This window comes from Pleurodeles waltl, chromosome 4_2, assembly GCF_031143425.1.
Source record: "Pleurodeles waltl isolate 20211129_DDA chromosome 4_2, aPleWal1.hap1.20221129, whole genome shotgun sequence".
Lineage (NCBI taxonomy): Eukaryota > Metazoa > Chordata > Amphibia > Caudata > Salamandridae > Pleurodeles > Pleurodeles waltl.
In genome coordinates this window covers 1,025,202,564-1,025,230,499 of record NC_090443.1, presented here as the reverse complement: position 1 = coordinate 1,025,230,499, position 27,936 = coordinate 1,025,202,564, and the positions used below count along the sequence as shown (strand labels likewise).

At 46.5% G+C, this 27,936-nt stretch overlaps 1 protein-coding gene across 1 annotated transcript; it reads left to right on the top strand.

Moving 5' to 3' along the window:
- Positions 1-1,355: 1,355 nt before the first annotated feature.
- Positions 1,356-27,647, top strand: LOC138294253 (olfactory receptor 5AR1-like). The gene is made up of 2 exons (XM_069233372.1): positions 1,356-1,445; positions 26,182-27,647. Exon 2 carries the CDS (start codon positions 26,200-26,202, stop codon positions 27,022-27,024), a length of 825 nt encoding a protein of 274 aa, XP_069089473.1. The 5' UTR covers positions 1,356-1,445; positions 26,182-26,199; the 3' UTR covers positions 27,025-27,647.
- Positions 27,648-27,936: the final 289 nt, after the last annotated feature.

Below are 27,936 nucleotides of genomic sequence, written 5' to 3'. Positions count from 1 at the left end.
GGATCAGGGATAATTGCTCCATTTGCCCACTGGTGGGCAGAACAACTTTGGCCCCATTTATTTGGGGTGGGGGTATGGCCATACCCCCACCCTTTTATTTTGGAGAAAAAAAACTTCCTGGTCTCTGGTGGGCTTTCTGCCCTCCCTTGGGGGCAGATGGGCCTTCCAAAAATAGGCCCAACTGCCCCCAAGGGGGGCAGATATGGCCAACAGTAATGTGCCCCCATGGGGAGCGACCCTAACCCAAGGGGCTGCCCCTCTAAAGAAAACACACGCATACACACACACCAAACCCTGGTGCCTAAGTGGTTTCTGCCACCCTTGGGGGCAGATTGGCCTCCCAAAAATCGGCAGATCTGCCCCCAGGGGGGGCAGAAATGGTATAAATACAATTTGTATTTGTATTTGTAACCATTACGTCCGCAGCTCAGAAGGGGTTAAGAAACATTCTAACTGTAACACCCGAAACTGTATCTATATGATCCGATGTCCCTGCCAATTACGTTACGTAGGGATGACAACACGGCCCAGTTAATATAAGGATCAACGAACACTGCAGTAATATCAGGTGTGGACGTGCTACCACCAAATTAAGCACTCATTTCTGTGAATCCAATCACACACCAGATGACTTATGGTGGGTAGTACTGGAATCTGTTAACCTCAGTTACAGTTCTCAGTTTCTTTTTGAGAAAGAGCAATGCTGGGTGTACAGGTTAGAGACACACATCCATGGGCTGAATGATGACATCCCTTGGACCTCTTTCTATTAGGATCCTGCATGCATACATTTAGATTTCATAGTATTCTTCCTACTAAGATTTGGATTGACTTTTAGCTAGCCCTTTCCTCTGGTGACTCTAGACAAGGTTATTATCACTTATTTGTCTCTTATGTTAGTGGTGCGACCTGAAATTTTTTGGTCTTCACCATGAAATTGCTTGTGTTGAATTGAAGTCGAACCTTAGTCTCAGTATTTTTATCCTTTGATGAATCCTATTCGGATTGAGTATTTTCAGATAACTATTGAGTTTGTACATTCGTCTCCTTTTGGTTGAAGTTATTGTACACATACCTGTCTATTTGTTTTATCTATATCATAATTTTTTCCTTTTCTGTTGATCAAAAATTGTTTATTCTAATCTACCATTTGTTACTTAGATTGCCTCTACAGTCTCTGTGTTCGTATCCCGAGTGGGGCACGATCGGCTTTATTTAGCCAACATCTTTTCAGAGAAGGGCGTTCAGCCTTGAGTCCTTCCTTCATTTAAGTTACACGGACGTTTTGGCTCCTGCCCCGCCCCTCTGCAGAGAAGCCTTGCCTCTCTTCTGATTGGTTTGCGTTCTTGCCGGGAACATCTTAACTGAAGCACACACCTCCCGATTACCATTTTCGGGACAACGCGTGCCGGGTAGATTGCCAGTTACGGACACGCACATAACATGTAAGTGTAACTTATTGGATGTTACCTTTCCTTGTCCTGGGGTTGCGGAATCCCTTGTTGTGCTAAGACGCCCATGATATCATTATGGGTGGTGACTATTGTGCATTAGCATTTATGCTTAATTTTCTACTAAACTAGACCGGGTGTCTCTACCCCCGCTTTCTTGATATATCATCAACTGGACCAGGTCACCAACACGATTTATAGTAGGATCCATTTGTTATCAGCGGATGCCGTTTCCTATGATGCACTAATTTCTGAGTTCTATAGTCAGCTGTCACGGGAACACATTCCTGTATTTTAGCGATCGATGACTAAACCCTTAAAATCCTGGGTTGGTCATTGTCTGGTCTCTCTTTTTTTAAATTGGTTTTACCCCGTTGTTTCTGCTTTATGCATGTCAGGAACTACATATTGACTGCTTTAACCCTCTCTTCTGAGGCACGAAAGAGGGTCTTTTCATAAAGTATGATGATTTGTCCTTTGAGAATCGAGCATTGCTCTGCCTTGCACATGTACCAACCCGCTTTTTGGGTGTAAACATTCTTTTCAGATGCAGTTTTCATTCTTTACCCTATTGTGTCTTTTCGTTCTCGGTTTTTGAGCCCATGATTGTTAATGTATCTCCTTTGTTGAGACCATGTAACTTTGGGGATTTCTTCCAGAGGCTACTATTATATTAATCTACTATTGAACTTAGACTTTGATTCTGATCAACTACATAGATACTCACTAATTTTTTGTGTTTAGAGTTGTGTGTCCTGAGGTCCGCTTGATCCCATGGAACTCGTTCCCTAGGAGGGGAGGGGAAGAATTAATTATCGTGCCTAATGGTGCATGCTTGTGGCTACCTACACCCATCACCTTGTTTGTCACAAAACACTTCTGGATGTTTGTAACAGTTGGTGACAAGTTTGTCCTGATAATATTTTTTCATTATGACAATTTGTTCTTTCTTTGCATAGGTTTGCTTATTTATGCCATTGATGATGTAGTGCTTATGTAAGTAACTTCTACACTTCAATAACCCATTGAGGTAACCTAGCAGAAGAATTAATGTGATTACTGGTCCTGAAGTAGCTCCGCACGATCCGTAGGGACAAAGAGGGCGCAAAACATGTTGACCGCTTATACCAATTGTAGGGTAAAGTGCCCTTAACAATTTGTCTTCTCATACTTGTCGAGAGTGGGGGAACCTTACTCCACACTCACTCTCCATTTTTGTTTTTAACATTGACCAAGGCCTTCCACTCTAATTAAAACTAACTTTGTAGGAGGTCCTTGAGCCAATTTCAATCTCTTTTTTCTTGTGTTCTCTTCTGCTTCTTTTTCTTTAGGGTAGGTTTAAATATATTCCTAACCCCTTTTCACGGGTACATACTGGTGTTCAAGACCTCCGGCTAAGTGCTTCCTCCGGGGGCCCGTCAGACATTGCAGCGCCGGTCTGATGTGGTGCGGGCCCTATGATGAAGCATGACATCATATGGATGTGTGAGGGCCCTCACTTTCTAATACTTGTATTGCCGGTATTGAACCTGTGCCTGGATGTTTTGTATTGAGGAACTGTGTACTTCTTTTTGATTTGCTTTTTTAAAATGACATCAACAAAAAATATCACCACCTTCCTAGCTTTCAGAAACAGGTAGAGAAGAAACAATAATTTTGTCACTGCCAATTTCGCGTTTTCTAAGCAGTGGCCAATGTTTCTTATCTTTCTTTCTTTTTTTAAAGTTTGGCAAAGGGATCAGACTAAAAATACAAAGAGGTTTCTACCTACTGGCACACTGTGAGAGAAAAGGTGTCAAACCTATTGGTGCAACCAGAAAGCTATACATGAAAACTCTGAATTCAGGAAGGTGTGATGTGTGCAGATGGCCCAAAGCTGTCCCAAGAAACTAAGGGGGTCATTCTGACCCCGGCGGTCCTTGACCGCCGGGGCCAGGGTCGGCGGGAGCACCGCCAACAGGCTGGCGGTGCCCCGCAGGGCATTCTGACCGCAGCGCTTTGGCCGCGGTCAGAACAGGAAAACCGGCGGTCTCCCGCCGGTTTTCCGCTGCCCTGCTGAATCCTCCATGGCGGCGCAGCTTGCTGCGCCGCCATGGGGATTCAGACACCCCATACCTCCATCCTGTTCCTGGCGGTTCGCCCGCCAGGAACAGGATGGCGGTATGGGGTGTTGTGGGGCCCCTGGGGGCCCCTGCAGTGCCCATGCCAATGGCATGGGCACTGCAGGGGCCCCCGTAAGAGGGCCCCACAAAGTATTTCAGTGTCTGCTCAGCAGACACTGAAATACGCGACGGGTGCAACAGCACCCGTCGCACCTTCCCACTCCGCCGGCTCCATTCGGAGCCGGCTTCCTCGTGGGAAGGGGGTTTCCCGCTGGGCTGGCGGGCGGCCTTCTGGCGGTCGCCCGCCAGCCCAGCGAGAAACACAGAATACCTGCAGCGGTCCTCCGACCGCGGTGCGGTATTCTGGAGGGGGGAACTCTGGCGGGCGGCCTCCGCCGCCCGCCAGAGTTAGAATGACCCCCTAAATGGCGAAATTTTAAAAACAGTGGAAGTAAATGAGAAAAATTGAATTCGGTGGCAATTTTTTGTTCTTTAAGTTTTTGCACTGAAGACAGAGCTCAAAAATATATACCCTTATACCCATTAGAAACCTGCAGTTGCGGAAATATATAGGGACCTTTCCATAGTCTCTGTACAGTGGCAAAGGTGCAGCTTTACTGGAAAATAAGGGGTGGTGGAACAAGAGACAGTTGGTGAAATTGACCCAACAGGCCAACATTTCAGGCAAGAAGAAAACACCTGGCTTTCGGTCTAGATTGGTCACAAGGTCTGCAACCTGCAGTTGAAGGTCAAATGGGTTGTGATGGTTTGACCGCTAGTGCAGGTGGTAAATCTACACATCGCCCTGCCTTAGCAAAATGTAGTTCACTTGAGGTGAAGGTGCCAAATAGCTTCAAAGATTTTGTCATGCACTAACCTGTCACCTCCTTTTCTCCTAGGTTCATTATTTAATACCTTCCTCACATTCTCTTCCATTCCGAGTATAGCAAGATAAGTGTACTGCTTGTTGATTGGCTACATATGCACCGCATTTTGTTTTATTTTCTTATCTTTGTTTTGTTTCAATTTCTTAGGGGAAGGTGATTTACTATTGCATGTGGTTATAATGATGCATTTTAATATTGTGATGCATTTGTGTTATTGTTTGAACTTGCCTCGTGGTTGTAGTTCGGGGAAGCCAGACAAGGTTTCCACGGTTCTTGGTCAGTTGTCACTGGGATCTGACTGGTCACCGCGCATTGTGGCATGTATTGTGACACTTAAAAACCATAGTAAACTGTACTAAAGCTACGGGGTTGCTTGCCACTGGTTTACCACAGGCCAATAACACATTTGCTAGGCCACTGGCTCCCAATACTGCAGTAATCAACCATGGAAAGTGAGCAGAAATTAGGTGTTTAGGGATAGTTTTGACAATTTTAGGGTATTCTGAGTAATACAGCTTATTGGGATCCATGATAGCCACACCATGCAGGAGTCTGCTGGATCTCTTGTTTTTTTAGAAATGCCTAGGGTTGGTAATGTACCCTGGGCACCTGCTTCTGTTGGCCCAAATACTGAGCCTTGGCCCTTGAAACATGAGAGGAATGTTTTTCAGCCTCAGTTTTGACATATATGGGGCATGTTCCCAATTGGTTACCACCAGGGCAGCAGAAAGGCTTACTTTCCCTGCAGGGTAGGGGAGAGTGGGTGTGGCCTGATGTAAGTAATTGAAACAAAAAAAAGCTGTGGAACTCTACTGTCCTTTCTCCTCCTGGTGTGAGAAGACTGGGGATATACTCTATGTCTGTTATGACCCCTGTGGGGTGGGGGGTTTCAGAAAGACTGTATGGACTTCAGATTTACCCGGAAGGACCACCCCAATATTTAGAAACATTTTTCTGACTTACTAGTGTGCGATCTGCCTATCTGCGATGAACACTGGGGTAAAGTCCTGAATTGCTATCCAGAGGGGAGCAGAATGACTGTATGACCGACCCACCCTGAGTCATGACAGATAGGCCACTCACCCCATTGATAAAAAAACTATAAACCTCCTTGGTCTCCAGTGAGGTTTCCTTCCCCGAGATGGTCCAACTGGGGATGAGGCCCTCAAGTCCAGTAGAAAGGCTGTTTACCCCTTGTGTATTAGTGAGTTTTCTGTTAACCTTAGCTAGGCACATTTGAGGCATATCCCGGTTTGCCCCTCCTCCCCCAGGAGGGTAGAAAGACAGTGTGGACTTCGAGAGTGGCGGAGTTCAACCCTTCGCCATGACAGGCCAAGCTCCCACTCTAATGATAAAAAGAATACATCCTATCACAACTGGGCTTTCTGCTGCCCTTGGTTGAGCAAATAATAAGTAAATCCCCAATTAAGCCAACCCAAGTGGACAGAAATAATTATTTGACCCTAGATGAGAGGGGAGAGGGGTGAGCTTGGGAACTGCTCTACAACTTTAGTTTACCTGGTCATCTAATGGTAAGGATCCCTGCTCAGCGACTGCCCTCCTGTAGTGATTCCTTGGGTGGAATCCACTAGAGATAGGTGACACTATACCACAAGAAAGAGAAGAGCATTTACAGCAGTACATTTCCCAGAATATTACATGGTCGGGTTCTGAGCACTAGGGGGATGAGTTATGACCTTGAATACTGAGGGAACAATGTACTGTGTGTTATTGACTAATATATTGAAGCCCCAGGAGGTGGAAAGGAATTGATTCTGCTCACTCCATGGATAGTGTGAAAGGCATGGAGTTCATGTCGTTTTTATGTTTAATTCCATTGGTATTTTACTTACTAAATCACAAAAGCATCAGTGCATTTATATTTGGCACTGAAACACAGCAAAGAAAGAATAGTTCTTGGAAAACCGCTGTCCTCTAAAACACAGTTTCACTCCCATACAAAAGATGTCTGTGTTTCAAAAGTAGTGGTCAAAAGGAATGCCTTAGTATTTTGCATGTGTAACAACTGTTCTATAACACCATCCCTGCTTGTGCAAAAGTACCTGAACGTAAGATGATAGCAGGCCATGGGTTAAACACAAAGAATGTTTATCCCACTTCCTGTCATTACCAAGGTCAAAAGTTCAGTTCCAACTGGTCTTGTTAATTTTGTTCACTAGGGATACAATTTGTAATATAGCCTGGCAGTCTAGATGTTCTAGACTGGTCACATAAGACCCGACCCGGAAGCGGGAAGAGGTTCTGGGGGAGCAGGGGAATGGGAGAGAGTTAATAAAGACGGGAGCGAGAGAGACACATCTCTCGGCTTCCAGCAAATATAGACCTGGTATGCGTCTGGGATAATTTAGTGCTGCCGCGCGTGCCCAGCACCCGTAACAAGGGTGGGCCCGTCCCCACGCCCTGCATAAAAGAAGAAGGGGCAGAGGAATCAGGGCCACGCTGCAATTGCGCACAACGCTCGAGTGCCAGACCCCACGTGGCAACTGCTACTCCAGACCTGACAGAGCTGGTATAAGTGTGCCCCGGAAAGCTGCCGTAGATTAAACATCCCCAGGACAGGACGGCCATCACTATACTTGGGAGAGCAACAAGCTGGCACCAAAATACATAAAAAAAGGGGACACGAAAAGAATGAAGGCAAAGCAAATGAGGTGACACTACTTCCACGGAGGTGGCGGTTGCGCTCCACCAAGACATTTGACCGCAGAGCAAAAGGGCACATAATCACTGGCCGTACCCCACGAAAGGTACCTACAGATTGTGCCAAATCACCAGCGTGGACGTCAGCGTTGTGTACAACGGCCTGCTAGAAAAGTAGGTCTACGGTAGCCAACAATAGACACAAGCGGCATGCCCATCATGACGAATGAACCAGCGACAACCACCCACCAACCACCACAATGCACAATGACATGTGCGCTCCCGTCATTCAGTGAGCTCGCAGATCCAGCCACCGGAGTCACTGAGATGGAAGGTATGGGTCGGACGCCCAGAGAATTACTTTGTGGCCACCTGTGAAAAGGACAGAGCGGTCAAGCGGTTCCTGCTCCTCCACTTCGTGGGAGACGAAATATACAAGCTTTTTAGACATCTGTCAAACACCAGTGCCTACAATGATTACGACGCAGCGGTGATGGTCCTGAACGCACACTTTGATCCACAATTGAACCCGGATTTCGAACGGTTCAAACTGCGACAAGTAAGACAGAAAAAAGGGGAGTCCATAGATCAGTTTTACACCCGCCTCAGGGAGCTGACAAGTACCTGCACCGAAGATGACCAACAAAAAGTGTTTTGGGCGCAGATCATACAAGGGTGCAGGAACAAGACGCTGAGAGGCCTGATCCTGCGACAACTTAATATCATCCTGGATGAAATCCTAATCATGGCATGGTCCCATGATTTATCTACAGCTAGGGCGGCTGAGATGGATATGGCAATGTCACACATGCCAGAAAAGACCCTGGTGGTCAAAGCAGAACATGCAGACGCAGTACACCTGCAACAAACAAAGAGGAAAATCAGGCCATATGACCCGCCAAGCTAGGAGGACGATGTGAATAATGTGGGATGGAAGAGCACAACCCCAGAGCCTGTCCAGCGCAAGGGAGAGCCTGCTCCAACTGCGGAAAGATGAATCATTTTGCAGCCATCTGCAAAAGAGGAATGAGGGGAAGAAGAGAGAGAGGGAGGCGCCTACTCATCAGGGCGAGCAAACAGCTATCACTAGAGGATCATGTAGCAGAAGGTGCGTGCTGCTCAGCACCGTGCCATACACTAGAAGCCTCCTCTCCCGGAAAAGATGAAGAAGAAGAGGTGTTTCTAATATAGTTTACCAAAGACCTGAAATGACGCCGGCAACCCCAGCCCACATTTTTTAAAAAATATATTTTTATTGATTTTCTTGTCAACAATTGAAAAATACACAACTTGTCCCCCCTTGCCCTCCCTTGCCCCTTCCCCTGTGCCTGCTCCAGTCCTTTGTTACTTTATGTTCTTCCCCCTTTTTTTTAAATTTATTTTGCTCCCCCCCCCCCAGCCATTGTCCCCCATAGTCCTATTTAGGCTTGCTTGATACAGTTGGTATATGTATATGCCATTGTTGCTAGTCCTCTGTGGTATCTGATTCTTCTGATGATGCACTTCGTTCCTCAGAATCATTTTGTGGGTTTTTCAGGCGATCGAGCAGGTCATCCCATCCCCGGGTCCCTTCTACACTTCCTGTCCCTTTTGCTACTTCTTGTGTAGGACCTCTCCCTCTGCCTCAGCCCATTTGACTAGTGTGTCTTTCCATCTTGGTATCTGCGGGCCTCTTGGGTCTTTCCAATGCATTGTAATCTCCCTTTTCACTAATATCAACGCTAGGTCTATGAACTTATTCGTGATTTTTTTCCGATGTGGTCTGGGGAAACCCCCTAGTAGTATCACTGTTGGGGTGGGCGGGAGTCTTCTATTTGATATTGTTGTGATAGTGTTTAATATCTCCTCCCAGTAGTGTTTCACTGTTCTACACGTCCAAAGCATATGCACTAGGCCAGCCTCTTGTTCCGTCGCTGTTTCTTTGTCTCAAGGCTGAGGGCTTTTAGTCTATCTCCCTTGCTGTATTACCTATACTTATAGCCTCGTATAGGTATGCCTGGGTCTTTTCCCCGACTTGGTTCTGGTCCGTTCGTTGTCTTGTGGGCTCTGGTTGCCATAGCCTTCTGCGCCATTGCTGGCCGGTAGTCCCCCTGGTTCACTGATTGTTAGGGTATAGTTAGTGTATGTCTTGGGGGTCCATCGCCCGGTCCCCAGGCCTGCGTCTCCAGCCTCGACCCTATGTGCCTCTGCAGCTTCCTCTCTCTCCGGGTCTTAGGTTGTTTCTTCGCCGGAGCCCTCCACTTCTCTCCTCCAGCATGTGGGCCTGGGTAATTTCCTTCATCTGCCTTTTTGCCTCTCGTGTCGGGCCGTTCCCTGCGGCCCGAACCCGATCTTTACTGCCGCTTCTCTCGGGGGCCGTCACCTTTCCCCACGGTGCCGTCGTGTGGCCCAGGCCCAGATCCGTCTTTCCGCCCGCCGCTTCTCATCTGCGGTGCGGCGATCGCTTCCCTCTTCTACCCGCTGTGTCTTTGCGTGCGGGTGCCGCTCCCTTCCGACAGAGCCCGTTTTCACTTGCTGCTCGCCGCCTGGGCTGCCATTTTGTGGGGCGGTCCCGCCGCGCAGCTCAAGTCGATCGTACTTCTACGTCTGATTCTGCTCTTTGCTTCGCGACCATCTACCACCTCGGGGGTTCCCCCACTTGCCGCACTGTTTTTTTGGGCGAAGGCCGGGGGTCGGGGATCAGGATAAGTGCTTATAGTTTGGAGGCCGTCGGGAGCTCCGCTTTACGCGTGCTGTTCCATCGGCCTCAGGCCACGCCCCTGACCCCAGCCCACATGCATGATTGAAGTAGCAGGGTCCCCTGTCAAAGCTTTCATTGACACTGAAGCCTCAGTAAATGTGATGGGTGTGCAACAATATCACTGCCTCCTTCCCCCTCCACCATTGACGCCCTCACACACCAAAATATTCACATATGGGGTTGCACACCATTGACGCTCCAGGGACGCATGGCAGTGACCGTGCAGGCCGAGGGCCAAACAATCAACACCACCTTCCATGTAGTCGAAAGGGATGCAGACACCCTCCTTGGCAGCCAAGCGGCAGAGGCACTAGGTCTAGTTATGTTTACGAACAGCATTAGAGAATGGCAAGTAGACGAACTACTAATGACATTTCCTTTTTTTTTTCTTTTCGGAAAGGAAAGAGAAATGATTACATTAATTTACCAATTTGGTCCATAGCATAGAAAATCAAAAATAAATACATAGTCAAATTGAAAACTCGATTTACATTCCGTTGAGGGGCGACACTTTAACCACAACCATCCAAATATCCATTAATGAGCCAGGATCTATTTTTGAAATTGCCCCCATATTGCCTTCCCTTTTCCCCTCGCCGATCTTCCCTTCCCTTCGTACAGAGCAACTGCAAGGTGATACACGGATAACAATTTGCCCAGCCACTGTTGCCATGATGGGGGTAGTGGGTCCAACCATGTAGAGGAGATGCACAATCGATAAACTGCCATAGCCATAAAAACAAAGGCTCTGTGCCTTTACCCTGCTTTCTCTGCGACCCTCAAGACCATAATATCAGGGGTAAGATCGACTTCATATCCCACTACTCCTTTTAACACAAGCTGAATACCATCTTTCAATGCCATCAATTTCTCACAAGTAGCAAACATATGGGTAATATCAGCTCCAAATACCCCACACCTTGGGCAATTTATCCCTTGTAATCCACACCATTTAGCAAGATGAGCTGGTGTATAATATACATCAAACACCGTCTTATAGTGCTGTGCTTGTAGCGAAGAAGACAGTAGCATGGTATATCCCAGCTCCAGTGATTTAAAAAAGTTGATACCCCCATCTTCAAGCTTGTCCTCCCACTTCTTGCTATGTTTCTCTAGATCATTGCGCTGTTATAACATCAATGATGTATAAATGAGTCTAATTGTTATATTAGGTTTTTCGATTTTATCCTCCAAAAAGGGATTGCTTATGAATCCCTGTGCCCCCCCCCATTTTTTTTACTCAAAAAGTCTCTTATCTGTAAATATTTAAAAAAATCCCTTTGCTCGAGTCCAAACTGTTCTTGAAGATTCTCAAAAGACTTAACCCCAAAATCATCAAAGAAGTCTCCTAGCCTTCTTATGCCTAGCGAAGCCCATTTTGCAACATAGTTATCTTTAAATATTTCAGGCAAGGACGGGTTATTGTTTATTACAGTATAGTGATTAAATCTTCCTAGCCGATTCTTCTTCCGGCATGGTCTCCAGCATCTAAAAGCAGCCTCCAGTACCTTATATCGTACTTTCTTGTAATACCCGGGTTCGTGAAAGGTTAACAAACTTCCATTCGCTATTGGTCCTACCAGCAGCTCATAGATGTTTGGACAATATTCTACCCCAGTCTTACCCATCTCCCCCCCATTAGTGGGCGCATATACTGAAAGACTGCTGCGAGTTGATACAATTTCATATTTGGAAGAGACCACCTCCCCTTTCCCCGAGGTAAAGACATAAACTTGGTTGCCCTTCTGCATTTGCCATATGCCCATATAAATCTCATTACTAGTCGATCTATCACCGCAAGCCGGGAATTTATAAAGCTCAATGGAATAGCGCGGAAAATATACATCAGTTTAGGAAGGAGGATCATTTTAACCATATTACATCTTCCCATTATGGCCATATGTAGATTATTCCATCTGTTCAAATCTTGTTTAGCTTTTACTAATATCGGGTCCAAATTCAAATGAACAATCTCTCCTACCCTTGGGGTGATATCAATGCCAAGGTATACTGCGTGATCAACCATCCGATTATCCGGTGTACTCACATGTCTATTAGTCAGCAGCTGGGTTTTTGCTCTGTTTAACAGATAGCCAGAGAGCATCCCAAATTTGTTCGTCACCTCTTCTATTTCTTTCAATGCTACATCTGGCTTAGAAGTTATAACAGCTATATCATCTGCATATGCCAAGACTTTTGTGTCCCAGCCGAACCAACAAACTGGCAAAATCGTTCTATTCCCTTCTAGTTGTCTAAGCAAGGGATCTACATAGATAGCAAATAACAATGGGGAGCATGGACACCCCTGTCTGGTGCCCCGCTTCACTTGAATACATTCAGATTGCCCTCCCATTAGCTGTATTCGCACCCCAGGGGACCTATAAATAGCTTTCATTGCTAAGATAAATTTCTTCCCAAACCCATAAGCTTCCAATACCTGCCACAGATAATTCCAATTTACCCTGTCGAACGCTTTCTCAGCGTCTAACAGCACGACAGCCATAGATTCTTCCGCCACTTCTGTGGCATCGAAAAGCGTAATGACCCTCTGAATATGTTCGGTAGTATCTCTCCCCGGGATAAACCCATGTTGTTTGGATAGTCGAGCGGCAAAAATCTTTGAATAAATCTTTACATCGCTATTTATCAATGTGATTGCCCGATATGAACCTGGGTTCTGTGGGGTCTTCCCTTTCTTCAAGCAAACCACCATAGTAGCCATATCCCAAGATGACGGGGTTTTGCTACCATTTTGCACTTGAGTGAAAAATTCCATCATCAAAGGAAACAAGAGTGTTTTGAAACTTTTATAAAATTCTAAGGGAATTGCATCAGGGCCAGAGGCTTTCCCCGTGGAGAGATCACTCATTGCCATTTCTAATTCCCAGCTGTCGATATGTCCCTCCACATTCAAGTAGTCTTCACCTGACAGTTTACTAGTCTCAATTGAACTAAAGAACTCCAACATCTCTACCTCTGTACACGGAGGTGTAGCGTCGCACAACTCCATATAATACCTCTGAAACACTTCCCTGATCCCATCCGCATCTGTTACTACTCGTCCTTGTTGATCCCTGATTTCTCTTATAACCCTGGTTGCTGTTTTATGGCGTGCTCCCACCGCCAACAAGTACCCAGACCTCTCTCCGTATTTGTACCTTTCAGTGCGTTTAGCCAAATATTTTTCCGCTATTCTCCTTGCTGTAGCCTCGTTTATTGCTGCTTTTACGATAGCAATCTGTTCCTGAGTATTGTTTGTGTCTTCCTCCCTTTCTATAGCTATGATCAGCTGCCTTTCTACAGTGCTAAGCTTCGTGTGTGTATCCTTCATTGAAGCTTGGGCAATTTTCTGTCTCCTTAGACTAAAACTTAAGGTTTCCCTCCGGACTCCTGCCTTTAAGGTGTCCCAGACCGTTTCAAGCGGAGCGGTCCCTGATTCATCTCCAAGAATTCAGTTATCCACTTCCTCATATGGACACAGTATTCGGGGTCCTTAAGAAGCCCTCTTTCGAAGGTCCACCTCCTAATCTTATGCTCAAGACCATCTAGATCCAAGTCTATAACTAGTGGGTTGTGGTCTGACATGAACTGTGGATACAATTCCATCCCAGCTCGCACTAGCAAATCAGAAGATGTCAAAAAGAAATCTAGCCGAACCAACTTTGCGTGAGGGGCCGAATAATAAGTATACCCAGGATCTGGTTCGCGCAGCGTTACCCAGGCATCCAGTAACCCTAACTCCTTCTGCAACCCTACCATAGCGTTATATACCCGTGGTTTATGACCCTGATATCCCTTAGATGTAATAGCTAATAGATCCTGCAGTCCATCCCAGGATCCATTAAAATTGAAATCCCCACAAAGAATATAAGGGGGGGGCATCCTGCTAACTCCACTGCTAGGAAATCCATTACGCCAGTATCATCTGTTACTCCACCATATATAGAACATAGGGTAAAGCATCCTTTTCCATAGTGACATTCTGCTATCGCCCATCTTCCATTCTTGTCTGCCCTCTGTCTTACATATTTTAATCTATTACTCTGATCTAGTATTGCCACCCCTTTAGTCTTAACACCTTGTTCTGAACAGACAACCACTCTCATACCCAGTGAGCCTAAAATTCCACTATTGTTGTATTCCACATGGGTCTCTTGTAAACAGCATATGTCAGCCCTGAGGATTTTTAAAATCTTCTGCAATTTTTCGTCTTTTTGGGGATCATTTAATCCACAAATATTGATTGATGCTATTCGAAGCCTAGTCATTTTTTTTTCTTCATTTTTTTCTTCCCCACCCTCTTTTCAAACACTTCTCTATCTACTTGAATCATACCTCGGGTATCTTTCTTCTCTCTTTCTGCTTCATTAATTTTACCAATCACATTATCCCTTTCTTTTCTGCTTTTTTTCTTCAAACCGTCCCTCTGTGCCCCCTTTCCACCCCCCTCCCCAGTCCCCACCTAACCACCCCACCCTCTCCCCAAGAGGTCTGGTCGGGACCTCGCCCTCCCATCCAGCCACCCCCCACCCTGCTGAGCAATCAGACCACTGCTGGCCTGCATGTTGGTGTCACGTAGGAGTGTGCCGCCCGCCGCCACGGACTACCGTATTTGAATTTCACATATCTGCCCCTCGAGTTATATCACCGAGAGGTTGATCCCTCACTTCTTTACCTCTCTAAGCCCCAGTAGATACTCTTTTGCCTGAACCTCTGATGTGAACACTCTTCCTTTACCATTCACTACTGTTTTTAAACGAGCGGGGGCCAGCAAATAGGCCTCACCTCCCTTGTCCTGAAATGGTTTGATCAACTGTCGACACCGCCATCTTCGCTCGACAGTTGTATGACAGAAATCTGGCCGGGTAAAGAAGGTTATCTCTTCAACACTACGTGGGGCATTTGGACGAACTTTATCAAATATGGCCTGTCGTAGTAAGTAATTTCTGAAAAAGACTAAGATGGCCCTAGGATATTTGGATTCTGCTAAGTGCCCCCCCTCTCGACGGACTACCGGGAACCCGTGAACACGCTGAACCTCAGTTTCCCAGTCCCAATTGCGAGCTTCGGAAAGGCCCCCCATAGAAGCTTGATCATATAGGCCTGAATATCGCTCCCCTCCACTCCTTCATTAATACCCAAAAAGCGTAAGTTATTTCTTCTCTGCCGATTCTCGTGGTCTTCCAGTTTCCACATTATATCAGTCAGTTGTCCGTCCTGTGCTACACACTGTTCTCTTAGGGCCTCGACGTCCGCTTCAACTGCCATCGTCCTTTCCTCCATTGTGTTTAACTTGGCTTCAATTTCAGCACATGACTTTGCCACCTTGCGAACCTTTCCTTGAAGACGCTTTGTAGCAACCCTTGCACGGCGTTTCTCTATCCTAGTCTCTGTTTGGAGTTCCTTGATTGAATTATATATTGACTGCAACATCCCTGACTCGATACTTATAGTGCATGTGTTACTTGCCAGATCGCCTGTATTCCCTTCAATGCTGCTATTGTTCATCTGCTGACCATTTGCAGCGGATATGTCTGTTAGTCTGATACCTGATGTAAGGAAATGCCTCCTTGGCATGGTTACCCCCTAACTTTTTACCTTTGCTGATGCTAAGTTATGATTTGAAAGTGTGCTGGGACCCTGCTAACCAGGCCCCAGCACCAGTGTTCTTTCCATAAACTGTACCTTTGTCTCCACAATTGGCACAACCCTGGCACTCGGGTAAGTCCCTTATAACTGGTACCCCTGGTACCAAGGGCCCTGATGCCAGGGAAGGTCTCTAAGGGCTGCAGCATATTTAATGCCACCCTAGGGACCCCTCACTCAGCACATGCCCACTGCTTCACAGCTTGTGTGTGCTGGTGGGTAATTTATTGTAAAATACATCCAGAGGGCATCTTAGAGATGCCTCCTGAATACATACCCGACTTCTAGTGTAGGCTGACGAGTTCCTGCCAGCCTGCCACACACCAGACATGTTGCTGGCCACATGGGGAGAGTGCCTTTGTCATTCTGTGGCCAGGAACAAAGCCTGTACTGGGTGGAGGTGCTTCTCACCTCCCCCTGCAGGAACTGTAACACCTGGGGGTGAGCCTCAAAGGCTCACCCCTTTAGTTACAGCGCCCCAGGGCATCCTAGCTAGTGGAGATGCCCGCCCCTCCTGCCACTGCCCCCACTTTTGACGGCAAGGCTGGAGGAGATAATGAGAAAAACAAGGAGGAGTCACCCACCAGTCAGGACAGACCCTAAGGTTTCCTGAGCTGAGGTGACCCCCTGCCTTGAGAAATCCTCCATCTTGAGTTTGGAGGATTCCCCCAATAGGATTAGGGATGTGCCCCTCTGCCCACAGGGAGGAGGCACAAAGAGGGTGTAGCCACCCTCAAGGACTGTATCATTGGCTACTGCTCTCCCAGACCTAAACACACCCCTAAATTCAGTATTTAGGGGCTCCCCAGATCCCAGGAAATCCGATTCCTACAACCTCAAGAAAGAAGAAGGACTGCTGACCTACAAGCCTGCAGAGAAGGAGGAAGACGACAACTGATTTGTCCCTAGCCCTAGCGGCCAGTCTCCAACTTCGAAAACCTGCTCCAGCGACGCATCCGACAGGGACCAGCGACCTCTGAAGCCTCAGAGGACTGCCCTGGACTACAGGACCAAGAAACACCTGTGAACAGCAGCCCTGTTCAAATCCAGCTACTTCTTTCCAACAAAGAAGCAACTTCCAAGGACTTCACGTTTCCCGCCGGAAGCGTGAGAATCTACACTCTGCACCCGACGCCCCCGGCTCGACCTGCAGAAAACCAACACCTCAGGGAGGATTCCCCGGCGACTGCGAGCTCGTGAGTAACCAGAGACGACCCCCCTGAGCTCCCACAGCGACGCCTGCAGAGAGAATCCAGAGGCTCCCCCTGACCGCGACTGCCTGTACCAAGGGACCCGACGCCTGGAACCAACACTGCACCCGCAGCCCCCAGGAACTGAAGGAACCCAACTTCGATGCAGGAGTGGCCCCCAGGCAACCCTCTGCCTTGCCCAGGTGGTGGCTGTCCCGAGAAGCCCCCCTGTGCCTACCTGCACCGCTAGAGTGACCCCGAGTCCCTCCATTGAAACCTATACAAAACGGACGCCTGCTTTGTTCACTGCAACTGGCCGCCCCTGTGCAGCTGAGGGTGTACTTTGTGTGCCTTCTCGTGTCCCCCCCCAGTGCTCTACAAAACCCCCCTGGTCTGCCCTCCGAGGACGCAGGTACTTACCTGCTGGCAGACTGGAACCGGAGCACACCTGTTCTCCATAGGCGCCTATATGTTTTGGGCTCCTCTTTGACCTCTGCACCTGACTGGCCCTGAGCTGCTGGTGTGGTAACTTTGGGGTGCTCTGAACCCCCAATGGTGGGCTGCCTATGCCCCAAACTTGAGACTTGTAAGTGTTTTACTTACCTCCAAAACTTAGCTTATTGCCATTTTAACAAAGACTGTACATGATATTGTTTTCATTCAAAGTTCCTAAAGTATCTAAGTGAAGTACCTTACATTTAAAGTGTTTAATGTAAATCTTGAACCTGTGGTTCTTAAAATAAACTAAGAAAATATGTTTTTCAATATAAAAACCTATTGGCCTGGAGTAAGTCTTTGAGTGTGTGTTCCTCATTTATTGCCTGTGTGTGTACAACAAATGCTTAACACTACCCTCTGATACGCCTACTGCTCGACCACACTACCACAAAAAAGAGCATTATAATTATCTACATTTGCCACTATGTTACCTCTAAGGGGGCCCCTTGGACTCTGTGCACACTATTTCTTACTTTGAAATAGTATATAGAGAGCCAACATCCTACACCTGAGTAATCCCATTTAAGTGTCTTACTACCACTGAGTGTGGAGAGCTGAGTGCCCTCACTAGGGCCTGACCACTCTTTTACAAACTTGCGATGTCGCCACTGTCGTACTGTATGCTCTTTACTTGACGATATGCGTTCCTTCTCGGAGGATATGCTGCTGCCAGATTCGCTCAGATTATGCTCACTACTGGTGAGATCAGACTCCTCTGTTAAGGAGTCAAATTTGTCACCGCTGTCTTTAGCTCAATCTGAGGGTTATATACTATTTCCAATTTTCCTTGTCACCAAATTTGGCACCACATGGTTCAAAGCTTCCATATTTAATGTAGTGGTTATATCGCCCTTATCACAGATCGCCTGCCCCCTAGCTGAAATATCAGACCGTTGTATTTGGTGACCATTTTCACTGATAGGGAATCCACTTCCCCTCTTTTTTGCCTCCTTTGTAACCACTCCATTGTCCAAAACACCTGGTCGGCCATCGTCGCCCTTGACACCTTGTGATGCCTTTAAGAGAGATTCACTATCTTTGATATGAGCCCTCTCCCTGCTGGCTCCCGAAGGTACTGCTTATACTACAAGTTGGCAGTTTGCTGGAGGGGGCAATGAATGCTCAATATGACTTTCTTGTACTCCTACTGCAAGAAAGGATGTAATTGTGGGCTGAATTTTGTCCTTCCCCCTGACATCCGAAAGGGGAGTGATACCATCATCATTCTTGACGTCCCTGCCGGGACCAGTTATGTTTTTCCTGCCTAATTTCACCGTTATCGTGATAGGGCACCTAGCTGCCCCAGCTGTGTCTCCTTTATCCTTCCCTGCATGTGTTATCTTGGCCCCCTCAACTCTCCAGAGTTCCAGGCAATTTTTGGTGCCATGTTTATTTTTAAAGTGCTAGGAAGTATTTTCACCAACTCGCCCAGTCCTGTTACTAACGCTATTGCATTCTGTATCACCCTCCTTAGAACACACCTCACAGTTTGACTGAGCGCATGCCAGGAATCTTTATGAGGATGACCAGCAATACCCAACTGAATAGCAGACAGCATTAGAACTCCCCTGCCACTACCAGAATGCTCATTTTGGCATAAGCGCTAGTTCCAGCTCCTGTAGAGAGCATGCTCCAGCTCCAAATCTCGATTGCACGCAATAACAGGCCAGTGAGGTTGTAAAGGAAGAGGAAAGCGGTGCTTTCCAGCAGTATCTGGTTATATCCTACTTGGTATGCACTCTAAAGTTCCGTTAAGTGCTACCGCACCACGTCCTAGTGTACTTATTAAACAATGTTGATTAAAATACCTAGTGCCTCTTGTTATGTCCAGCAGCTCCAGCCTTTGCCCTTTCCTCCCCTCCTCTTACTTGCATTTTCTTTTCTGGGAAGCCGGAGATGCCAGCGTTGGTAATAGTGCTGCTTCGACGGTCGCTTGCCAGGGAGGGAGCGTGCTCGCGTCCCCCGTTCCTCACGTTCTCTGCTGTGGCTCGGGGGAGGTCAACCCGGAGGCGCGATGGAAGCTGAGACCTACGCAGCTCTCGTCAATCGTACCAGAGCCTGTCCTGACTTTAGGGCTTGATGCTGCCAGGGTCAGCGCAGCTGCTTGCCGGAAAACTCCATCGCTTAATCCGGTTCGAGTAAATAAATTTCAGAAAGAAGCGGCCGGAAAGCTGCAGCGCAGCTTCACCTCATCCACCTCGGTCGCTCCGCGCTCTGCCGGCGTCCGGAGTGGGTGGGGCCAAGTGGCCCTTAGCTACGCGTCAACCATCTCGCTCTGGTGAAGTTACTAATGAAATTCCCAAAACTGTTCACAGGACTCGGGTGCCTCAAAGCACCTCCCATCAATCTGCATATCGATAAAGCCATGAAGCCGGTTGTCCTACGGCCCCGGTGAATACCATTCCACCTGAGGCCGTTAGTAGAACAAGAACTGGCCAGCCTCGAAGAACAAGGGGTCATTGAAAAAGCGTCTGGTCCCACCCCGTGGGTATTACCAATGGTGATCGCAGAGAGGCCGAAGCAGCCTGTGAAAATTCGGCTCTGCATCGATATAAGACTCCCCAACCAGGCTATTAAGAGAGAGGCACACCACCCCCACAATAGACAATATCATAGCTGATTTGAATGGGTCCAAGTGGTTCTCCAAGCTAGACCTGAACGTGGGATACCACCAGCTCCAACTAGCAGAGGAAAGCAGACACATTACAACATTTTCAACACATGTGGGTTTGCAATGCTACAAACGCCTGAGCTTCGGCATATCCTCGTCGGCGGTGGTATTCCAGGATGCGATTCGACAGACATTGTCTGGGTTACAGGGTGTTATGAATGTCAGTGATGACATACTGATTTACTCCGCAATGGCCAAGGAACACCATCAGCACGTGAAGTATACCCTCCAATGGCTATCGGAGCAGGGACTCACCCTCCACAGAGGCAAATGCATGTTTTTTCAAACGTCGATTGAATTCTTTAGATACTTATTCAACCAGGAGGGTATCCAAGTGGACCTGCGAACGTCCAGTGCCATTAGGAAAGCTCCCGCTCCAAAAAAAACTGTAACAGAGGTACAGAGCTTTCTGGGAATGGTGACATATTGTGGCAGATTCATCCCAAAGCTGACCACTCTGTCAGAGCCACTCCAAGCTCTCACCAAAGCTGATGCACCATGGACATGGGGGAGTCACGAAGAAGAAGCATTCCAGGTGATCAAAGAAGCTCTTCCCTGTGAAACCACCATGGCGTTTTTCAACCCCAAAAAGAAGCCTGAGCTCCTGGTTGATGCAAGTTTGGTAGGTCTCGGTGCAGTCCCGGCCCAAGAAAATGAGCCGGGCCGGTGGGTCCCCCTATCCTATGCCAGTAAGGCTTTAACAGTGACTGAACAACGCTATTCTCAAACCGAGAGGGAGGCCCTAGCCATCAAGTGGGCACGTGGTCATTTCCACTTCTACCTACAAGGAAGATGCTTCAGGGTGGTCACCGACCACCAACCACTCATTCCTCTGTTCAAGGGGAGCGACCCACATCCGCCTGCACAGATTGAAAGATGGGACATCCAGCTCCAACACTACTGCATGGATGTGGTGTACCAACTGGGGGCCAAAAATCTGGCAGACTTCCTGTCAAGGCACCCGTCGGAACAGGCTCCAACCACCACCACCAAGGACGAGGAAAACACGGAGACCCATATGCAAGCACAGGGGAGTTGTCCCAGGGCACTCAGCACAAAAGAAATTGCAGAATCTGTCTTGGATGATGAGTTGTTGCTGCACGTGAAACGAGCATTGGAGGGCGAATCATGGCACAATTTCCTCCAGGACACGAACAACTGGAAGGCAGCCGAACGAGAACGGCTAATGAAACTGTGGAGGGTCCGGTATGAACTCAGCACGACGTCGGATGGCCTGTTTCTCTGGGGACACCAACTAGTAATGCCACGACAGCTACAACTGCGGGTGACCCTGCTAGCACATGGAGGACATCAAGGGATGACAAAGATGAAAGCGCGCCTGAGGGAGAAGGTGTGGTTCCCAGGTCCTGAAGAAGGGGTTGAGGAGTGTGTGTGACAATGCCCGGGTTGTCAATTAACGGCCATCCCGGAAGTACCGGCCCCAGTCATCACGGAAGAAGCCTGTACTACCCCATAGTCACAGGTTAGTCTAGACTTTGGGAGTTTTCCGGATGGCCAGATCACTCTCGCTCTTGTAGATGGATATTCGAAATATCCAATTGTGGAGGTCATCGCATCAACGGAATTTGCGCATGTGGGCCTGACACTTGAGAAAATATTTGCCATGTTTGGTCTCCCAGAAGAAATCAAAACAGATTATGGGCCCCCATTCCAAGGGGCTGAGTTTCAAGAGTGGATGAGGCATCTAGGCATCAGACATCGCAAAATCACACCACAATGGCCCCAGGCCAATGGGGAAGTCGAGCGCTTTAAGCGCACACTCAATAAGACACTCAGAATTGCCATCCTGGAAAACGGTGACCCGGAACTTAGGCTTCATCAATTCCTCTGCGAATATGGAGAGACCACTTACTGTACCACTGGCCGGACCCCATGGGCACTGATGCTTGCTGGGCAAAGGCGAGATACCATTCCTATGATCCACGGTGGTGGCCTGCTCCCTATCGCCCAGAGCAAACGCAAGCCAAGAGACAGAAGATAAATGATATGGCAAGCAAAAAGAGGTGTGCTATGGTGAGAGACATCTGAGTCTGCGACCGGGGGATCATTAAAGACCGGAAGCTTGGATGGAAATTCCACACCCCCTACGAGCCAGGAGTATGGACTGTGACCGAGGTGGCTGGAACTATGGTAACAGCTGAGAAAGGGACTGAACAAGTGAAACGGAACATCTCATGGTTTCGAAAGACTGAGTCTGGACTGCTGTTGGAGAATCTGGAGACAGAGGACCCGGTACCAGAATGGTCAGCCAGTGAAAGTCGGGGGCATGGTAGGGAGGACAAGTCGTCGCTGACAGATGAACTGATCCCTCTGACATCATTGGTGACTGGTGCCCCGGCGACCAGATCACAGCCTGGGAGGTACAGTCTGAGATGCAATCCCCGAAGACTGAGAGACTTCGTGTGTGCATTCAGTGAGTAAAAGTTTCGATCCAGTTGGGGAGGGATGGGAAAACAGTGGCTGACATCAAGGCGGATTGGCCTTGATGGGCATCAGGCGCTTCCTGTAGGGATGGGGTCTGGTTTTGTGTACTGGGGACCGACTTCGTTACTGGGGGCTGGTTTTCCAGCAGTGCGGCAATATTGCCCCCCCTCCCTTACAACCTCCCAGAGAAACTGTTTTTTGAAATTTGTTATGAGTGTATAAGCACCCAAATTCGTTTTATATGCAGCAGTTTTCAGGCAACAATAAAAGTGTTATACCTGTGGTGATTAATGTTCCTGCTAGAGAGCAAGAGATCAGAGTTTTGTGTAGTGGCAGTTGTGACTCATCATAAAGTAGAACAGAGGGTTAATGTGTCTGCTGAAAAGAATGTGCACCATGCAGGTATTTTATGTGCATAGGTCAGTGGGTTACTGCTTTTGTCACAGAGATCCTTTTGTTGCTTGCAGTTCATAAGTTCCAAGTGTAATATAGCACAGTGACCTATGAAGTGTCATCAAAGAGCTGTATGCAGACGGCATTGTACATGTTAAAAGGTCATGTATTTCCCAGTCTTTCATTAACCTAATGTTTGTAAAAAGGGTTTGGATAGAAATCAATTTTTATTAGCAAAGCCAATCCCAACCACTGTGGTACATTTTAAATCCTGAGTTTGTGCTTTTCCAGACCAAGCACTCTTAGAAAAGTCCTACCAATACGGACTACACATGAGTCCTACACCTTATTGTTCCCTTTTGTCTTATGTAACATTTTCTATGCACTGATTTACACATGTATGATTCATTTTCTCTGTATGTGTGTGTTGTACATTGCTCCGACACCCTATACTGGTATGAGAGGCGCTATAAAATGAATGGAATACATGAGAAAGAGTGATGAGGGGCACTGTTGGAGGCTGATAGGGAATCATTGATGGCCCAACAAAGATTGCTGCACTGTCAGTCATCAGCACTAAAGCTGGCCCTGGCCCTCCCTCAGCGAGAAGCGTCCTGCCCACAAATATTCACAAGTTGATCTTGTCTTCCAGATCAGACTCTGAAGATAATAAATGGCTAGCGTGAAAGACTAATTTGGCTTTTAAGGCTTTTACGATTTGATAATTGAGGAATATGTGTATTGTAAATCATGGCAAAACAAACTGTGGTGTGGGATGGGATCTGACTGACCACGATTCCCCTGAGGAGTCTTTTTGTCATGCGCCCGGTTGCCACACTCATCTCGGCCACAGATGAGGCGCTGCTAGTTAGTGGAAAACCCAGATTAGGCCGACAGGAATCACGTGGTGTGGAATCATACTTAGTACCCACAATCCATGTGATCCTGTCTCCCAAATCCAGTAGCCTCATTAGCATAATGAGAACCTACGCGACAAGAGGATGATATTATTAACAAACTTTTCCTTCCTTGTTAATACATCAATACAGAAATTGCTTTTCAACATGCCTGCAGTACCTTTTTTTGAACTATGACACCGTGACTTATTGAAAGGGGGCAGGTGCATACTTAACCACACACTACACCAGCTTAAGCGGGGGCGCTACAGGGGCAGAATCAATAGTTGTATGACCCTTCTTAACTTTTAGCTCAGGCTAGGAGGACAATGCAAGTCAGAATGAGAAAGGGTGACAGAGAGAAATTACAAATATTAAAAATGGCAAAGAAAAAAATAAGATAGAGGCAAATGAAGCGAGACAGTATAAAGAAAAGAAAGAAAAAACAAACATGAAGGAAAGAGGGTACAAAGGGACACAGGAAGTAAGGAAAAATATGTAAAGGAGGGAACAACAAATTAACAGAAAAATGAAATGGGAGAAAGAAGTAAAGCAGTAAAATATATTGAAATGGAGAAGGAATGTGACATCAAAGGATTGGCGACTGAAGGAAAGAAGAGATGAAATAATTAATGAATGGAAGGAATACAAAAAGAAAACACGCAAAGATTGTGTGAAGGAACATTACAAGCCTGATTCGACTGAAGGGATATAAAGAAGGATGAAAAGCTAGAAAAGGTCAGATTGAATGAGAGAGGAATACGCTGGAGGGAAGAAAGAATGAAATATGGATAAAAACAAAGGACAGATGATGGAAAGAAGTAAGACAAGAAATACAAATGGAAAGAAAGAAGATGGAAAGGATGAATGAAAAATTAAAGTCAGTACTGGCAAATGTGTAGTTTTTGCCCAAGTTCCTTTAAAATCTTTCTGCAAGATTCGTAATGTTGCACCAATCTCGGCAAATTATCCCAAGAGGTACAATTCCCATGGCACTTCTGAGGAAGAGTTCTGATCACTCAATTATTTGCACATTTATTACTATATATGGGGCAAAGTAGGGGATATTTTATTTTTCTGGCTACTCCCTTGAAAGGGGTTCTTAACTGTACTCGCATTGACATTTTAGATGCAGACTTTGTAATTGGACCTTTAACCCACACACTTGAAAAATGCCTATTTAAAAACTGTCTGGGTTAGGTATCGTGGTGCACTTTAAGGTCATCATTTACTATGTGTTGTAGAATGCACAATTTTTGCAATTTTTTCCCAAAATTTTCTTGGGGAGAAGACTCCCCCAAACCACCCTTGTAATGGACAGGCTCGCTCGCCGCGCTCACTCGTTACGCACCGTATGGGGGCTGGACTAACAAAATTTGCTAGGGCTGCTTTGGTTTCCCAGTCCGGCCCTGGCTGACATTTATTCAAGCATTCCAGTCACCACCTTGTGCTTGTTCTGTGGAAGTGTCTCACCTTTTCTGGGCTGCAAGCAGGTGTGAAAGCACTCACGCTGCACTTCAGTTGCAGAAGTCACTAGTGAAACTGTTTTATTTTAAGGCGGAAAAATAGCAAGCTTATAAAAATACTCCTGAAACATGCAAACTACATTGACTAATGATTTTTATTTTAACTAATTTAGGAGAATGAAATTTCCATCTATTTCAATGCCAAAGTTGGAAATAAATAGTCTTGGGAAACTGCACAAGTTTGCCAATGTGTAAAAAGAGGCAGTTTCCCTGGTATTCCAGCCCTTCAAAACAGGGGGCCTGATTTAGATATTGGCAGGCATGTTACTCCGTCACAACAGTGACTGATATCTCCTCTGCCAAAATATAAATCCCATAGGATATAATAGGGTATTTTGGCAAACAGGATATCAGTCACTGATGTGACAAAGTAACTCGTCTGCCAAGTTCTAAACCAGGCCCATTGTTTGAAATGTAAGGGTGTTACTTGTACTTTATATTTGAATGCTATGCAGCATGGCCTACCCTTTACTTGGTGCAGTGACACGTAAGTAAAAAAAATGTTAAATTCAGTATTTTGAGCAAAAAATGATTTAAATTGTCCATTTGATGGAGGTTTTACCTGCAATGTCACATGACCACCTTCAGATTAGAGAGCAAGAGCATTGCTATGGTCTCACATGTGGTATTAGACTTTTATGTCCTTTGCACTGGTAGTGCACATTTATCCATGAATTGCCCATAAATTGTTACCATATTTTAGGGAGAGACACATGGAATGAAACACTGACAGCATTTTTTTCACTGTTCATTGTTCAGAGGTCCAAAATGCCAGCTAAATGGGTTCATACAATTAAACTAATCTAGGACATGCAGGAAGGACTAATTTCCAACATAGAAGAAATACGAATTACTACTAGTATGAAATATAGACTCAAAGAAAAATTACATTTTATAATGTGAAATTATAATTTTGGAATTGTTGTTACTCCTGGATTATATGTGATTTCTATATGACACCTCTGTGTGCATGCCTTACAGTGTGGAAGCCTTTATAGAAAGGCTATAATCATTATAAATAAAAGCAAAACTAATCAGGAGAGTTCAACTAACCTACTGCATCTTCTCCCACCAGGCAACGGTGAATAATAACATGGAAGTAAAGAACCAGACCTCAGTGACGGAGTTCATCCTCCTTGGACTCACCAATGAGCTGAAACTTCAGATTCCACTCTTTGTCCTCTTCCTCCTGTTCTACCTTGTCACCGTAGCTGGCAATATCAGCATTGTAGCATTAATTGCCGTTGAACCGCGTCTCCATACCCCTATGTACCTTCTCCTCAGCAACTTGTCTTTGTCAGATTTCTGCTACTCTTCCGTCATTGCACCCAAGATGCTTGTGCACTTCTTCTCTAGCAGGAAGGTGATCTCCTTCAATGCATGTGCAGCTCAAACTTATTTTTTTGGTGTATTTGCCTCTATAGAAGGCTACATGCTGGCCGCCATGGCCTATGACCGCTATGCCGCCATTTGCCACCCACTCTTGTATCAAGTTATCATCAGCAGGAAAGTATGCATCCAGCTGGTGGCCACCGTCTACCTTGGAGCCTTGCTCACTGCGGCGGTGTACACCGGGAGCACCTTCCACAATTCCTTCTGTGGACCAAACACTATCAACCATTTCTTCTGTGACATGATCCCGCTCCTGAAGCTGTCCTGCTCTGACACCTTTGTGGGAAAGACATTGATCTTTGTTGTGGGCTTCATCTTTGGTTTCACCTCTCTTCTGATCATGATCATATCCTATGTCTATATTATGGCAGCTATTTTGAGGATGCGTACCAATGAGGGGAGACCCAAGGCTTTCTCAACCTGCGGCTCGCACTTGACCGTCGTGTTTTTGTTCTATGGGACAGCTCTGTTCATGTACCTGAGACTTCCCTCCAGTGACTCAGTCATGCAAGATAAGGCTGTATAAGTGTTTTATACACTGGTAAATCCTATGCTGAACCCCCTGATCTACAGTCTGAGAAACCAGGAAGTGAAGGAGGCGCTCTGGAAACGTGTAACTTGCAATTACAGAGTAGAATTATGTTAAAGGAAATTGCAAAGATTACCTTTTCTGTCTACAAATGTTAACAGCATGCATCAAATGTTAACAGTGAACTTTGACTGATATAATATTCTAAGTATCTTCTCTGGGTCACCTTGTATGTATGCATGTGGTATTGTTATAGCATAAACGTAGCCAAAAGAAAGCAGAGTTCTGTACATGGTCAAAGGTCAGCTTCAAGTTAACAAGTGTTACCTGATGGATACGAGGATGTTGTTCCAGATCCTGGGTGCCTATATGTAACATGGCTCCTGCCTTGTTTTTTTCTTTTTTACACTTCTTCATCTACGGTTTATTAGCCCTGGCTGTGGGAGTGCTAAGAACCACCTGAGCCGGTGAGGTTATCAACGAGATAAGAGGTGTGCTGCCAGTAACTGCTTTATTTGCTTATCTTTAAATGCACACCTTTCCTGGATTGATTTCTAGTTTTTCTGTCCACATAGTCATGAAACATCATTATACGCCTTGATTGTTAATATATCATAGCTCTGCCCCATGGCAGCTCCTTGTGGACTGCTGCCATTGTTAAAGCGTGGATTTTGTTGATTCTAGAGTTTGTGGTCAGTAAAGGTATGCCCTATACCAGTGGTTCCCAACCTTTGGTCCGGGGACCCATGGAGGTCTGCATAGCCTCCTCAGGAGGACTGCGACTGCTTAGAAAATGAAATAATATTAACAGATTAGGTCCCCAGCTTTCAGTAATGGCTCAGTGGGGGGGGTCCCCCCGAATCCAAGAAGGATTCAGTGGGGGTCCCCGGGTTCCAGTAATGATAAAGT

Excerpts from the sequence above, each read along its gene's own strand:
- LOC138294253 (XM_069233372.1), top strand. The coding sequence starts at position 26,200 with ATGGAAGTAAAGAACCAGACCTCAGTGACGGAGTTCATCCTCCTTGGA.